This window comes from Callithrix jacchus, chromosome 14 (assembly GCF_049354715.1).
Source record: "Callithrix jacchus isolate 240 chromosome 14, calJac240_pri, whole genome shotgun sequence".
Classification (NCBI taxonomy): Eukaryota; Metazoa; Chordata; class Mammalia; order Primates; family Cebidae; genus Callithrix; species Callithrix jacchus.
The window spans coordinates 40,881,094-40,896,215 of NC_133515.1; the positions used below are offsets into that span (position 1 = coordinate 40,881,094).

The 15,122-nt window shown below is 36.7% G+C and overlaps 1 protein-coding gene and 1 non-coding gene across 6 annotated transcripts in view; one reads left to right on the top strand and one right to left on the bottom strand.

The window, feature by feature from the left end:
- The window catches only part of EXOC6B (exocyst complex component 6B), a 694,189-nt gene that overhangs the window by 587,173 nt on the left and 91,894 nt on the right, over positions 1-15,122 (bottom strand). For all 5 annotated transcript variants that reach the window (XM_078349070.1, XM_035272275.3, XM_035272273.2 and 2 more), the window contains 2 exons: positions 13,373-13,463; positions 13,229-13,274 (listed from right to left, as the gene is read on the bottom strand). In XM_078349070.1, the coding sequence (XP_078205196.1) occupies positions 13,229-13,274; positions 13,373-13,451 (125 nt within the window). In that variant the 5' untranslated portion in view covers positions 13,452-13,463. The remainder of the gene's footprint in view (positions 1-13,228; positions 13,275-13,372; positions 13,464-15,122) is intronic.
- Positions 580-777, top strand: LOC118147654 (U2 spliceosomal RNA). Its single transcript, XR_004734093.1, has one exon. It is a non-coding gene; the product is annotated as a U2 spliceosomal RNA (small nuclear RNA).

The following is a 15,122-nucleotide window of genomic DNA, read 5'->3' on the forward strand; positions in this document are numbered from 1 at the left end:
GCAGCCCTTTGAATAATAGCAAAGACCTGGAACCAACCCAAATGCCCATCAATGATAGACTGGACAAAGAAAATGTGGTACATATGCACCATGGAATACTATGCAGCCATCAAAAAATGATGAGTTCGTGTCCTTTGTAGGGTCTTGGATGAATCTGGAAACCATCATTCTCAGCAAACTGACACAAGAACAGAAAGCCAAACACCATATGTTCTCACTCATAGGTGTGTGTTGAACAACAAGAACACGTGGACTCAGGGAGAGGAGCATCACACACTGGGGGCAGTTGGAGGGGGTAGGGGAGAGACAGCGGAGGGTGGGGAGGGTGAGGAGGGAGGGAAGGGAGGGGAGGGATAACATGGGGAGAAATGCCAGATATAGTATGCACCTGAAGTAAAATAAATAAATTTTTTTAAAAAAGATGCACAGCAATATTATAAGCCTCTTGAATTACAGAGTTATTTGTATTAGCAAATAAAAAAACTAACCTAAACCTCTAATAAGAAGTAGTAAAAGGTAAATAAAATAGCAGAATGTTTACAATATTGTTGAATGAAAATCATTCCAAAAATAGATCTTATTGCCTCTAGGCCTTTTGGCTAAGATCAAATTTAATATCTAATATATCTTACCAGTTTAATAGCTCATACATCCTCTTATCAGAGGGCAATATTTATTAAATGGATTTTTGGAGCAAGGAGATAGAATGAGAACTTATTTAATGCACTCCATGCATCAGCCTGACATTGCAGTACCTCCAGGAATGGTGCTCCAATTGAAAAAATATACATATTTCACAAGTATAATAATAATATTCTTCAAAATTATAAATATTTACACATAAATTATGAACACGTATGCATGTATGAGCTATAGATCACTGAAAACACACACACACACACGCATACAGAGAAAAATAAATACAAAAATGTTAGCCATGATATTTTTCCTTTGGATGGCAATATTATGAGTGATAAATTTCTCCTTCATACTTATAATTTCCTAATTTCCACATTTCCCATGATATATTTGGTATAAGAAAAATTCAGGGAGACCGATCCAAGATGGCCGATCACTAACAGCTCGGGATTGTAGCTCCCAGTGAAAGCTCAGAGAACAAGACAACGCCACACTTTTAGACGAATTTTCATCACTCACGGATCAGCCGATTCCCAGTGGAGGAGCCCCACGGGTCACCAGCGCGACTCTTGTGGCCACCGCAGCAGTTTTGCTGGCGCCTCAGCGCAGCAGCTCTTCATGCAGAGCAAACGGGACTGCTTCCCCTACTGACCAGAGTTTGGAGCTCAGGGAAGTCAGAGCCGCTTGTTGCGGACTCAAGAGGGAAGCCAGACCAGAGATTCCCGGGCAGAAGAGCACCATCAGTTTTATCGCTGCTATTTAGACCACCACAGTGGGTTGCTTGGATCCCAGCACTGGGAATCAATAAATCGGACATCGACTCAGAAACCTAATTAGAAAGGCAGTTCATCTACAATGAAGGGAAAAAAACAGCCTAAGAAAGCCGAGTATACCCAAAATCAGAACCCATCAGCAATGGAACAAGCCCTGATGGAAAAGGACTCATCAGCAGCAGAACAAGTCCTGATGGAAAAAGACTGTGTTCCATTATCTGAAGTAGGCTTTAAAAGGTGGATGATAAGAAACTTCTGGGAGTTAAAGGAACTTGTTCTAACCCAATGTAAAGAAACTAAGAACTTGGAAAAAAGGTTAGATGAAATGATGAAAAGAATAGACAATATAGAGAGGAATACAAATGAACTTATGGAGTTGAAAAATACAACAAGAGAACTTAGTGAAATATGTACAAGCTTAAATAGCCGAATGGATCAAGCAGAAGAAAGGATATGAGAGGTCGAAGACCAATTTAATGAAATAAAACAAGACAAGAATAGAGAAAAAAGGATAAAAAGGAATGAGCAAAATCTTCAAGAAATATGAAACTATGTGAAAAGACCTAATATACGTTTGATTGGTGTACCTGAATGTGATGGAGAGAATGAATTCAAGCTGGAAAATATTCTTCAGGATATTATCCAGGAAAATTTTCCTAATTTAGCAAAGCAGGACACTATTCAACCCCAGGCAATACAGAGAACACCACAAAGATATTCCTCAAGAAGATCAGCCCCAAGGCACATAATCGTTAGATTCACCAAGATCGAAATGAAGGAGAAAATATTAAGAACAGCCAGAGGGAAAGATCAGGTTACCCATAAAGGGAAGCCTATTAGGCTTACAGCAGATCTCTCAGCGGAAACCCTACAAGCTAGAAGAGAGTGGAGGCCAATATTCAATATACTTAAAGAACAGAACTTTCAGCCCAGAATTTCATATCCTGCCAATTTAAGCTTTACAATTGAAGGAAAAATAAAATCTTTTAGGAACAAGCAAGTACTCAGAGATTTTATTACCACCAGGCCTGCTTTACAAGAACTTCTAAAAGAAGCATTATACATAGAAAGGAACAACCAGTATGAGCCTTTCTAAAAATACACCAAAAAGTAAAGAGCATTAACATAAAGAAGAATTTAAATCAACGAAAGGATAAAATAGCCAGTTAATATCAAATGGCAGTAACCCTAAATTTCAAGCGACTAAATCCCCCAATCAAAAGATACAGACAAAATCTAACGATATATCTAAAGATATACAAAGACTCAAAATAAAGGGTTGGAAAAAAACTTACCAATTAAATGGAGAGCAAAAATAAATAAATAAAAAGCAGGAGTTGCAATTCTCACAATTAATAAAATAGATTTCAAAGCTACAAGAATACAAGGGTAAAAGGATTAATGTAATAATAAGAGATCTTAACACCCAGATACATAAGACCCATAATGAGATTTAGATTCAACAAGACAGAAAATTGATAACGATATCCAGGACTTGAACTCAGATCCAGAACAAATAAACTCAATAGAGCTCTCCATTTTAAACACACAAAATATACATTATCCACTTTAAACACACAAAATATTGATCAGCCATTATTGATACCCATTTTAGGAATGAAGTAATATTTCTTTTTTCCTCTTTTTCCTTCTTTTTTTCCTCTTTTTCCCTCTTTTCTTTCTCTTTCTTCTTAGGAAAATAAATAAATAAATAAAATAAGGAAAAAAAAAAAAAAGGAAAGAAATATTTTAGTCAGAAGCATAATGGAGAAAAGATTCACAGTATAAAGGAGAGCCAAACACTGGTTACTAGTAGATTATGAATGAAAGTTATTCATTGCTCCCGGTGTGGTGGCTCATAAAAAAAAAAAAGAAAAATTCAGTTCCATCCTTATAAACAAAAGAATCTCTATTATATCTCTATTTTGGACTTTAAGAATGATTTTCACAGCAGACACTTAAGGTCTTCTTGCTTCAATGAATTTAGTACCACAAATGCTAAAGACTAGAAACTGGTTTTACTTGTTTTTGTTTTATGGATTTTTTTTTAAAGTTTTCCTTTATGTGTTCCAAAAATCAAGGTCTTTGCTCAAGGAAGCACGGAAGGAAGAAAGGTTTCTTCCCCTGAATTTAGAAATAAAAGTACAAATATAGTTAAATCTGAAATCATTGCTCTAATTAAAATTTTATAGGCTCAAAAACAATACAATTCACATGGTTTAGTATAAACAGAATGGTGTTTATACTACAGTTAGGTATGAAGAGCTATGTGCAATAAAAAGCAATTCCCCTAGAGAGAAACTTTAGAATGGATGGAAAGCCAGAAATTAAGCCAAAAAAGATAAACACACTTTGGGGTTTAGTTATATTTTGGAGCATTGTTTATAGAATGAGGAAAATTCAACAATGTTGCCTGCAGACACAAGGCACATTCACTGATGAGACACATGGCTCATGCTGAAAACATCTGGTCTGTCAAATAGCTCCACATTTTTCAAGGCTAATTAGTACAAAACCCAGTGATTCCTGGCAACAAAGAATGTTACCCTATTTCCCCATTGTCCCTCCCCTAGCATAGTCACATTTCAGCTATAACAAATCAGTAATAATCAAATGTCTAGTCTATTTCAATATCCATGACAGGTTAAAGAATGATAGCTAACTAACACCTGTATAGCAGACACCAAAAGAAAAAAAATCACAGAAATCCAAAATTAGATTTTGATATACTCTTCACAATCTCCAAACATTATTAAAACTGAATCAAAAGGCAAATTCCTAAGTTTCATTTGCATGTGTGGTCACTCTCTCCCCTATTCTCATGCAGGCTCCTTAACAGAGACACAATCAGAAATAAAGTAAAGAAAATACAAGCAGGGAAAAAAGGGAAGAAGGCAGGGAAAGAGGTTCTAAATAATCCTACAAACTGAATAGCCATGATCAGAAGAGCAGACATGGTTGAATGCTAAAGCGAGAAGAAGAATATTGATTCCAAGCAAATTAAATGTTAGTACTTTCTTGCCATAGCATGGAATTTTTTCACAGTGATGGTTTCTAAAATTCTAGGACGTGATCGTGGAAAGCAAATTGTAACTATCTATAAAAAACTTTTTTAAATTCAGAGTATGATAAAATATGAAATAAAAGCTTTCATCACAGAAAAATATTAGTGTCATTTCTAATCAAAGAGCATCATTAACAAATATTTAATCTCTTCTGTGTGCTAGAGATAGAAAGATGTTCAGATGTCTTTCCTCAGGGAGCATAAAATGCAGTCGAATAATCAGTATTTATTGTTGAAAAAAATTACCAGACTTTCAGCTATGACAGCCTAACAAGGAACAGACATGATTTCCCATTTTATAAACAAGTAGAATATTGGCAAAAATATATGAAACAACCATTTTTAGACATTGGATACCAGGCAACATAGAAATGATATCTCTGTAAAAAAGGAAAAAAACAAGGTGAGTTTAATAATTACCAGGATCATCTACCTAAAGTTGATTTCTAGGTCATGGGAACAGCCAGAAAAACATCAAAACAGAGCTCAGCAACCTTGCTGACTTAAAAGAATCAGTGATAATAGCTCAGGAAAATTGATGCAGCTTGAAGTTGTGTGGCAGAGGTCCCCGAAAAAAGAGCAATGCAGAAAAAGAGCACAGGGGTTCCCTTGAGTCTGCTAAGTACTAGGACAGGCATGCGAAAAGTGAAATTCCACATGGACAGGCAGAAGGAAGAAAGAGAGTGGGAGACCAACCAGGGGAAGGCAAGATGAACACTTCAAGGATCTCAGACAAGGCAGATAAACATTCAAACTCTCAACAGTCAAAGTAAAGAGTCATTGGGGACTCTTGAGCTATTCAGAGTAGATTATAAAAGGATCAGGTCTTACTTAGTAAAGCTGACCTGCCCCTGGAATAAAGGTGGGCCTTTAAGTAGAGCTTAAAAATTGGGTTTGAAGGTAACAAAACTGATCTGCAATCAACAGACAATTTGTTAAAACAAAGCTCAACACTCTCTAAAGGAAAAAAAAAAAAAAAGCACCTCCAAATCCAAACACTCATCAGCATAATGTTCATTATTCAATCAAAAATTTCTAGACATGATAAGAAGCAAAGAACTGACCTACAACCAGGAAAAACAAAATCAGTCTGCAGAAAGAGATCTTAAAAAAATGCCAGAAGTGGCAGAATTAGCAAAGTAGTACATAAAAACAGCAATTAGGATAATGTACACGTATGTAAATAATGAAAGAAATGAAACATAAAAAGCCAAATGTAACTTCTATACATGAAAAATATATTATCTGAAATGAAAATGTCACTGAAAGGGACTAAAACATTACACAATGCAAATGAGAGAGATCAATGTGCTTGAACACAGCCATAAAATCTATCTCAAATAAAGCACAGAGAGGGATGCAGGGATGAGGAGAACAGATCTTCAAGTCACCTGTGGGGTTAATCAAGCTGTCCAACATAAATATTAATATAACTGAAGTCTCAAAATGGTGATGGGAAAAGGACAAAAAAAAGGGTTTGGAAAAATAATGTCAACATTTTCCAGATTTTACAAAAATTGTAAACCCACAGATCCAAGAAGCTAAACAAACCACAAGCAGGATAAATACACACATGTGTGCACATATTTACACCAAAGTGCACAAAATCAAATAGCTGGAAACAAATGATAAAGAAAAAAGTTTTTTTTGTTTTGTTTTTTTTTTTTGAGATGGAGTTTTGCTCTTGTTACCCAGTTTGGAGTGCAATGGCGCGATCTCGGCTCACCACAACCTCCGCCTCCTAGGTTCAGGCAATTCTCCTGCCTCAGCCTCCTGAGTAGCTGGGATTACAGGCACGCGCCACTGTGCCCAGCTAATTTTTTGTATTTTTAGTAGAGACGGGTTTCACCATGTTGACCAGGATGGTCTCGATCTCTTGACCTCGTGATTCACCCGCCTCGGCAAAACAGCTAGAGAAAAGACACATTACATACAGAGAGACAAAGGCAAGGCTACTCATACATCTCTCCTCAGAAACTTCAGAAGCCAGAAGACAATGAAATCATGTCTTATGAACTAATGAAACTATAAACCTCAAATTCTATACCCATCAAGAGTATTTTTGAAAAACAATGGTGAACCATGATATACTATTTCACACCCACCAGGATGGCTAGATTAAAGTCAAATAATAAGGTTTTGTTGTTGTTCTTGTTGTTTTTCTTTTTGAAACAGTCTCATTCTGTTGCCCGGAGTGCAGCGATCTTGGCTCACTGCAACCTCTGCCTCCTGGGTTCAAGCAATCCTTATGCCTCAGCCCCGCTGAGAAGCTGGGATTACAGGCACAGACCACCATACCCGCCTCATTTCTGTATCTTTAGTAGGGATAAGGTTTCACCATGTTAGCCAGGCTGGTCTCAAACTCCTGGCCTCAAGCCCGCCCACCTCGGGCTCCCAAAGTGCTAGGATTACAGGCGTAAGCCACCACGCCTGGCCTAGGTAGACAATAAGTATTGACTAGGTTATGCAGAAACTGGAAACATCTATGCCTCTGTTGAAAAGATGAAAAGGTGCAGGTGCTTTGGAAAAGAAGCTAACAGTTAGTTCCTCAAAATGATAAAACATGCAAAGAGACAAGTGCACCAAGTGTTTACCATGTTACCCAGAAATTCTACTCCTAAGTATATTTGCAAGAAAACTGAAAGCATATGCTCACACAAAAGCTTGTAAATGAACATTTGTAGCAGCATTATTCTTAATAGCTAAAAAGTGACAATAACCCAAATGTCCATCAACTGATGAAAAGATAACTAAAACCAGTATATCTGTACAATGAGAGAGTATTCAGTCATAAAAAGGAATGAAACAGTGATACATGCTACAACATGAATGAACCTTGAAAACCTTCCATTATGCTAAGTGGAAAAAGTCAGATACAAAAGGCTGCATATTGTATGATTCCATTTATATGAGATGCTCAGAACAGGCAAATCTATGGAGACAGAAAGTAGATTAGTGGTTGCTTGAGCAAAGAGGAAAGAGGATGGTTACAAGATTTCTTTTGCAGTTAATGAAAATGTCCTGGAATCAGCTAGTGGTGATGATGGTACAACCATGTGAATGTACTAAAAACTATTCAACTGTACACTTAAAAATGATGAATGTTGTGATATATGAATTGTAATTCAATTTAAAAACTGAAGGTGAAATAAATACTTTTTTCAGACATACTGCATTTGAGAGAATTCATAGCCAGCAGACTGATCCAACAAGAAATATTAAAGGATGTCCTTTAACCAAAAGGGAAAAATAATACCAGATACAAACTTGAATCTACACTTTTTTAAAATGTAGGTAAATATATGAGAGTTTTCTCTTTAATTTTTTAATTTCTTTAAAAGTTACAGAAAAATGAACATGTATTGGCAGTAACACTATATTGCTGTCATAGGCTTTATGACATAATAACATAATAACACAACAATGACATAAAGGAGGATAAAATGCAGGAATATCGTTATAAGAATCTTGCATTGTGTGTGATTGGTATAATAGTTAAAGACTCATTGTAAGTTACACATTGTAAAGATAGAAGCAACCACGAAAAAAATAAAATACGATCAGCTCTTTATATTTGCAGGTTCCAGATCTGTGAATTCAATCAACTACGAATCAAATATATTTTTAAAAAGCAGGAAGCTGAGGCAGGAGAACCACTTGAACTCGGGAGGTGGAGGTTGCAGTGAGCTGAGATCACGCCACTGCACTCCAGCCTGGGCGACAGAGTGAGACTCCGTTCTCAAGAAAAATAAAAGTTCTATTATAAAGACAAATGCACAGGTATGTTCATTGAGGCACTGTTTATGATAGCAAAGACCTGAAATCAACCCAAATGCCCATCAATGAGTGGACAAAGAAAATGTGGCACATATACACATGAAATACTATGCAGCCATAAAAAACGACAAGCTCGTGTCCTTTGTAGAGACCTGGATGAATCTAGAAACCATAATTCTTAGCAAATTGACACAAGAACAGAAAACCAAACACCGCATGTTTTCACTCATAGGTGTGTGATGAAAATGAGAACACTTGGGCACAGGGAAGGGAACAACACTCACTGAGCTAGCTGGGGAGGTGGAGGAAAGGGGAGGGGAGGGAAGGGACAGCAGGGGCAGGGAGGATGGGGAGGGATAACACCGGGAGAAATGCCTGAAGTAGGTGACGGTTGGGAATGGGGAGATGTGGCGTCTATGTACTTATGCAACAATCCTGCATGATGCAGGATGTGCACATGTACCCCAGAGCCCAAAGTACAATCAAAATAATAATAATAATAAATTTTTTTAAATGAATAAAACAAAACAGTGTAACAACTACTTACATAGCATTTATATTGTATTAGGTATTCTAAGCAATCTAGAGATGACTGAAAGTATTAGAAGGATGTGTGTAGCTTATATGCAAATACCATGCCAATTTATATAAGGCACTTAAGCGTCTACAGACCCCCAGGGGTCCTGTAACCAATACGTTGAGGAGAACAAGAAAAAATTGTAAACAAAGAGGTATAAATAATAGCGCATTACTAAATATAAAACAACATTCTAAAATATAGAAATTGATTTTTTTAAAAGACAGGAATACAGAGAAGGAACAAAGAACAGGTAGGATAAATGGAAAATGTATTAGAAGACAGTAGATTTAAGCCCATATGTTGATAATTGTATGAAATGTAAAAGATATAAACAGTCTAAATTAAAAACAGAGATTGTTAGATGAGAGCTTTTTAAATAATACAAGATACAGAATAACTGGCATGTAATCTTCAAAAGTAATAAGGGTCATGAAAGGCAAGGAAAGGATGAGGACAGTTCTAGAACTGAAAAAGACTAAAGAGACATGACAACTAAAAGCAACATGTGATTTGAACTGGATCCTTTTGCTAGAAAGAACATGACTGAGACAATTAGAAAAACTTGAATTGGGTATGCTGATTAGGTGCTAGAAATATATCAAAGCTTATGTCCATTCTCTGTTGCACTGTGGTTGCCTAGAATAATGTCTTTATCTGTAGGCAACCCCACTAAAGTAATTGGGGACGACGGTGTGTCACGTTAGCAACCTTCTTTAGCTGGTTCAAGAAAAAGACACGTATTTATACTGAACTTAAGGAATGCCTAAAAATAAAATTTTTTGAAACCCAAAAAATAAATTTGATTACATCAACACTGAAAACTACTATACAATAAAAACTACTAATTATATAATGTTAATAGATAAACCATGCATTGGAAGACAATATATAACAGGAAAAGGCGTCCAAAGTATATAATTCCTTTAAATGAAAAATAAAATAACCTAAAAGCAGGCAGCAAGTAGATGAGAGAAAACCCAAATGCCTAAAACCTAAATTCACTAATATTCTAATAAAAATAAAATAAAAATCACCATAGTGATCTATCACTTCACAATCAGACTAGTAAAAAATCAAAAAAAGTTTGACAATATAGATGTTACCAGGAGGTAGAGTAACAGGACTTCCCACAAAATACCAATGGTAGGATGAATGGGGAAATCACCATAGAGAACAAGAAAAAGATCAAAGACATGTAAACCTTTTCTTTGATCCAGCTGATCTCCTTCTAGGTATAGACCCTAGACCAATAAATTGGCATGACCTGGGAGCATGACAGAAAGTGCAGCATCTCAGGAATGACCCAGCCAGACCTATTCAATCAGAATCTATATTTAACAAATCCCCATGATATCATTTGCATGCATGACAACATCAGAAGAACAACACTGTCAGGAAATTTTGAATATGAGCCCAAGGAGACAAGAATAGGGATATTTATTGCACCACTGTCTATCATTACTACTGGAAACATACTAAATGTCCCTAATAGTATCAGTCAGGATAGTTATCTTGTAGCAATAACCACCCCAAAAATCTCAGGGACTTAAAACAAAGATTTAAAACTTACTCATGTTATATATTCATAACAGGTTGGCAGGTAGGCTCTGCTCCCTGAAGTTACTCAGGAACTCAGCCAGCATCTTGGAGTTGCCGGTTTTCAAGAATAAGGGAAAATAAGAGAACTCTGGAGAGAAATTAAATGCTAAGCCCAAAGTGACACATACCACTTTTGCTCACATCTTATCAGCCAGAAAAAGTCACACAGAACTGGGAATCCAGTAAATACATACAAGGAACCCAGGAAATACAATACTACCTTGTGCCAAAGGAAGTAGCCAGAAATATTGGTGAACAGCACTAGAACTGGCAGGGGAAAAGTGAATTATTTATATAATAGACTACCATAGGGTGATTAAAATGAGCAAACTGTATCTATACACATAAAGAAATAAGCTGTCTACTAGTATGCGAGCCCCAAAGGGTGGATATTTTTATCTGTTTCATTCATAGCTATATCCCCAGCACCAAGAGCAATATCTAGCGCATAGTAGGTACTCAATTCATCTTTGTTGAGTGAATACGCAGATCCCAAAATGAGGACTAAGAATCATCAACATAAACTTTTTAAACACAAAACAAAACAATATATGATTTATAAATATTAAAAGCAGAGCCTAGAAAAACATTCAATAAATTTATGATACTGGTTTCCTCAGAGGAGTAAGGAAAGGAATAAGACTGAAGAAGGGAACATAAATTTTATCTGTAATTTTTTAAAGTCTGTGTGTGTGTGTTTGTGTGTGTGTATAAATATACCTCTTTCTATCCATATATACTTTATATATATATATATACTATTTTTCTTTACATATATATGAATTAAAACTGGAAAACTGTTAATATCTGTTAATTCTGAGAAGGTGATTTTTTTTTTTTTAGACAATATCACTCTGTCACCCAGGCTGGAGTACAATTATGCTATCTCAGCTCATCACAAACTCTGCCTCCCAAATTCAAGCTATCGTGTGAGCCAATTCTCATGCCTCAACCTCCTAAGTACCTAGAATTACAGGTGTGCACCACCATGCCCGGCTCCTTTTTTTGTTTTTTAGTAGAGATGGGGTTTTGCCATATTGGCCCGGCAGATCTCGAACTCTTAGCCTCAAGTGATCTGCCTGCCTCAGCCTCCCAAACTTCTGGGATTATAGGTGTGAGCCACTGCACCTGGCTCACAGGTGATTCTTAAATTCTCTATAATTTTAGAACTTTACTAAAATGTTATTAGGGCACTAATACTACTTTCACATCTCAGACAGAACTTCTCATGGTGTTCTAACCATGTTCTCTTATAAGAGCATGTCCTCCTGGAGAGAAGGAAATCTTGGAAATGACCAGAAGAAACAAAAAATTTAATGTCTAATGATTCAGCTTCAAAATTCTTTATCCATAATATTTCTTTTTCTTTCTTTTTTTTTGTTTTTTTTTTTTTTGTTTTTTTTTTGAGATGGAGTCTCGCTATGTTACCTAGGCTGCAGTGGAGTGCAGTAGCATGACCTTGGCTCACTGCAACCTCTGCCTCACATGTTCAAGCAATTCTCCTGTCTCAGTCTCCTGAGTATCTGGGATTTCAGGTATGCACCACCACACCCAGCTAATTTTTGTATTTTTAGTAGAGATGGGGTTTCACCATATTGGCCAGGCTGGTCTTGAACTCTTGACCTCAGGTGATCCGCCTGCCTTGGCCTCCCAAAGTGCTGGAATTATAGGCGTGAGCCACTATGCCCAGCTCATAATATTTCTATTCTTATCTCAATATTAAATACATTTCAATTGTCTACTTTTTGCCTAAAAACCTAGGTAAAACCAACATTCCAGAAACATAGGCTCCATTTATCCTATAGCTTCATATATCCCCAACATACTTCAGGGTATGTCAGGGCAGAGAGGTTGGAGATGCTTATTCCAGTTTGGGGAGCAGAACTATAAAGTCACTGTAGATTTTCCTCTAGAAGAAAACAACATAAAGTAAAGAAATCCTCTGAATTTAACCGTACCCTTCCCCTTGATGATAGTTACTTTTTTGTGGCAACTTGGGGGGCCATAGGACCCAGATATTTGGTCAAATATTATTCTAGATGTTTCTGTGATGGTATTTTTTAGATGAGATTAACATTTAAGTTACAGACTAGGAGTAAAGATGATTACCCTCCATAAATGTGAATAGGCCTCATTCCACCACAGGTGAAAACCTTAATAGGAAAAAGGCTAACAGTGCCCAAGGAAGAGGGAATTATACAGAAGAGTCCCTCTGGACTTAAGCTATAATCTTAACTCTTCACTGGGACTCTAGCTTGCCCACCTACACTGCAGCTTTTGCTGTACTCCACAATCATGTTAACCAATTCCTTAAAATAAATACTTCCCTCTCCAGTAGGTAAACAGAGATACATGCACACACATGCACGTATGCACGCACACATATACACACACACACACAAACATGCTACTGGTTCTGTTTCTGAGGAACCCCAGCTAATGCACTCTTACACCAAAACCAGTACTATTTTTTTCTGCAACACTATTAAATAAATCAAAACACATCTCAAACCAACTATCATTAAAATAGGTATATGCTTTTTCCTAGAAGACTGGGTCTTTTAAAAATCTAACTAAAAGTATGATTTATTAAACATAACACATGATGGAACACATTAGCATACCACTACTACATATAAATAAATCTAAAATGAATCAATAAATACATAAAAGGTCAAGAAGATGTCAGAGACTTAATTATTTTTTCAAAAGTTATGCTAAATATGGACCTTAAAGTATTCTAAATAACAGAAATTTTATAAAGTAAAAACTGTTTGATTAAAAAAAAAATCTTACCGTTTAGTTTTCATCTGGTCCCTCAGTTTGCTGTACATCTCTAGGACTTAAAAGAGAGAAAAGAATACACAACATGATTTAGAGAAAGCCTAATTAAAGCTAAAAAATTACACCAAGAAGCCTTCTCCATTTCCAGTTCCTCACCTGGAAGACACAGCATTAATTTATCAACAGTGGCAGAAATATTTCTCTGTTGTAGTCGACACTGCTTCAGCTCTTCCATTGCTATTACCAGCTTAGCAAGAGGGAAAAAGACTGAATTATGCCAAAGGCTGTAAATAAAAAGTTTTCAGTCACATTTTTCCACACTATGTTCAATTCATCAGAAAATCCCAGACAGTTTCACAGTAAGACCTGCCAAGTGAACTAAGGTGCTGCCTTTCCTAACCAGTAAAACATTCCTGCACATTTTCCCACTTTCTCCCCAAGATACATACGATACTAGGAAGAGCTAAGTAAAATGAAGTCCTAAAATACAAGGGCTATCCAGAAGAAAACAACAGTCTTCAACTAAATCTCTATTTCAACAAATAAACCACACACTTAAAAGATGTGGCTTTTCAGGCCGGGCGCGGTGGCTCAAGCCTGTAATCCCAGCACTTTGGGAGGCCGAGGCGGATGGATCACAGGTCAAGAGGCTGAGGCAGGAGAATTGCCTGAACCCAGGAGGCAGAGGTTGCGGTGAGCCGAGATCGCACCATTACACTCCAGCCTGGGTAACAAGAGCGAAACTCCGTTTCAAAAAAAAAGATGTGGCTTTTCTAAGAGTTAACAGTGTAGTGAAAATCACTTTTATTCTTTCTATCTGAAGTCTACCATAACGTAACTAGAAGAAATTGTACTCTGCAGAATTTAGAATGTGAGGCAAACTTCTTTAAAAAGTAATGATCTACACATCTACTTGCAGCATTTATCCCATACCCATACCTTAAAAATACTGTAATCTGCTTAGATACCATGCAAAAAAGAACAAGAGAATGGTCCTGATTGAGTCATTGATAAAACAATCAAAAGCTAATCTAAAAGTCATTGATGAAACAATCAAAATACATTTAAAAAGTATTAGGTGATAACAAAGGAACATGATAACAGAGAACAGTTAGGTACTATAAGTCAGAAAGCCTGGGTTTTAGTCCCAGCCTTGCCAATTACTATGTAAAATTTAGCAAATCGTTTAAGTTTCCTCATCAATAAAACAGTCATAATACCTGTCCTGATCTTGTTGGCTATGAGGATGAAATGACAAGTGGATGTAAAATAATATTGTAAACTGTGATGGTTCAAATGATAAATATGTCAATTAACAGAATCAATGATTTTTTTTTTCATGGTGGAGGGATAGAGATAAGGTCACCCTCTGTCACCTAGGCTGAGAGTGCAGTGGTGCAATCATGGTTTAATGCAACCTCAAGCTCCTGGACTTAAGAGATCCTCCCACCTCAGTCTCCCAAGTAGCTGGGACTATGGGCATGCACTACCACACTGGGTTACAATTTCCTTTTTAGGGGGGTGGGAGGGTAGAGATGCAGTCTCACTATGTTGCCCAAGCTGGTCTCAAACTCCTGGCCTCAAGTGATCCTCCCACCTCAGCCTCCCAAAACACTGTGATTACGCGCCTGGTGGATTAACTTTTTAAACAACTATTTGTTGAGCATCCACATTGTCATTCACTATTTAGGTAGATGGAGGGGATACAGCAATGAATAAAGCAAGCAAAAATTCCTAATCTCATGGAGTTTAATTTCCAATGGAAGTTGACAGATACACACACACACACGCACACACATATACACACACATATATATGTCAAAATACATTAAATGTAATATCAGAGCATGACAGGCAAAATGAAGAAAAAGTGGGAAAGGATCAAAAGAATGCACAGGTAAGAATG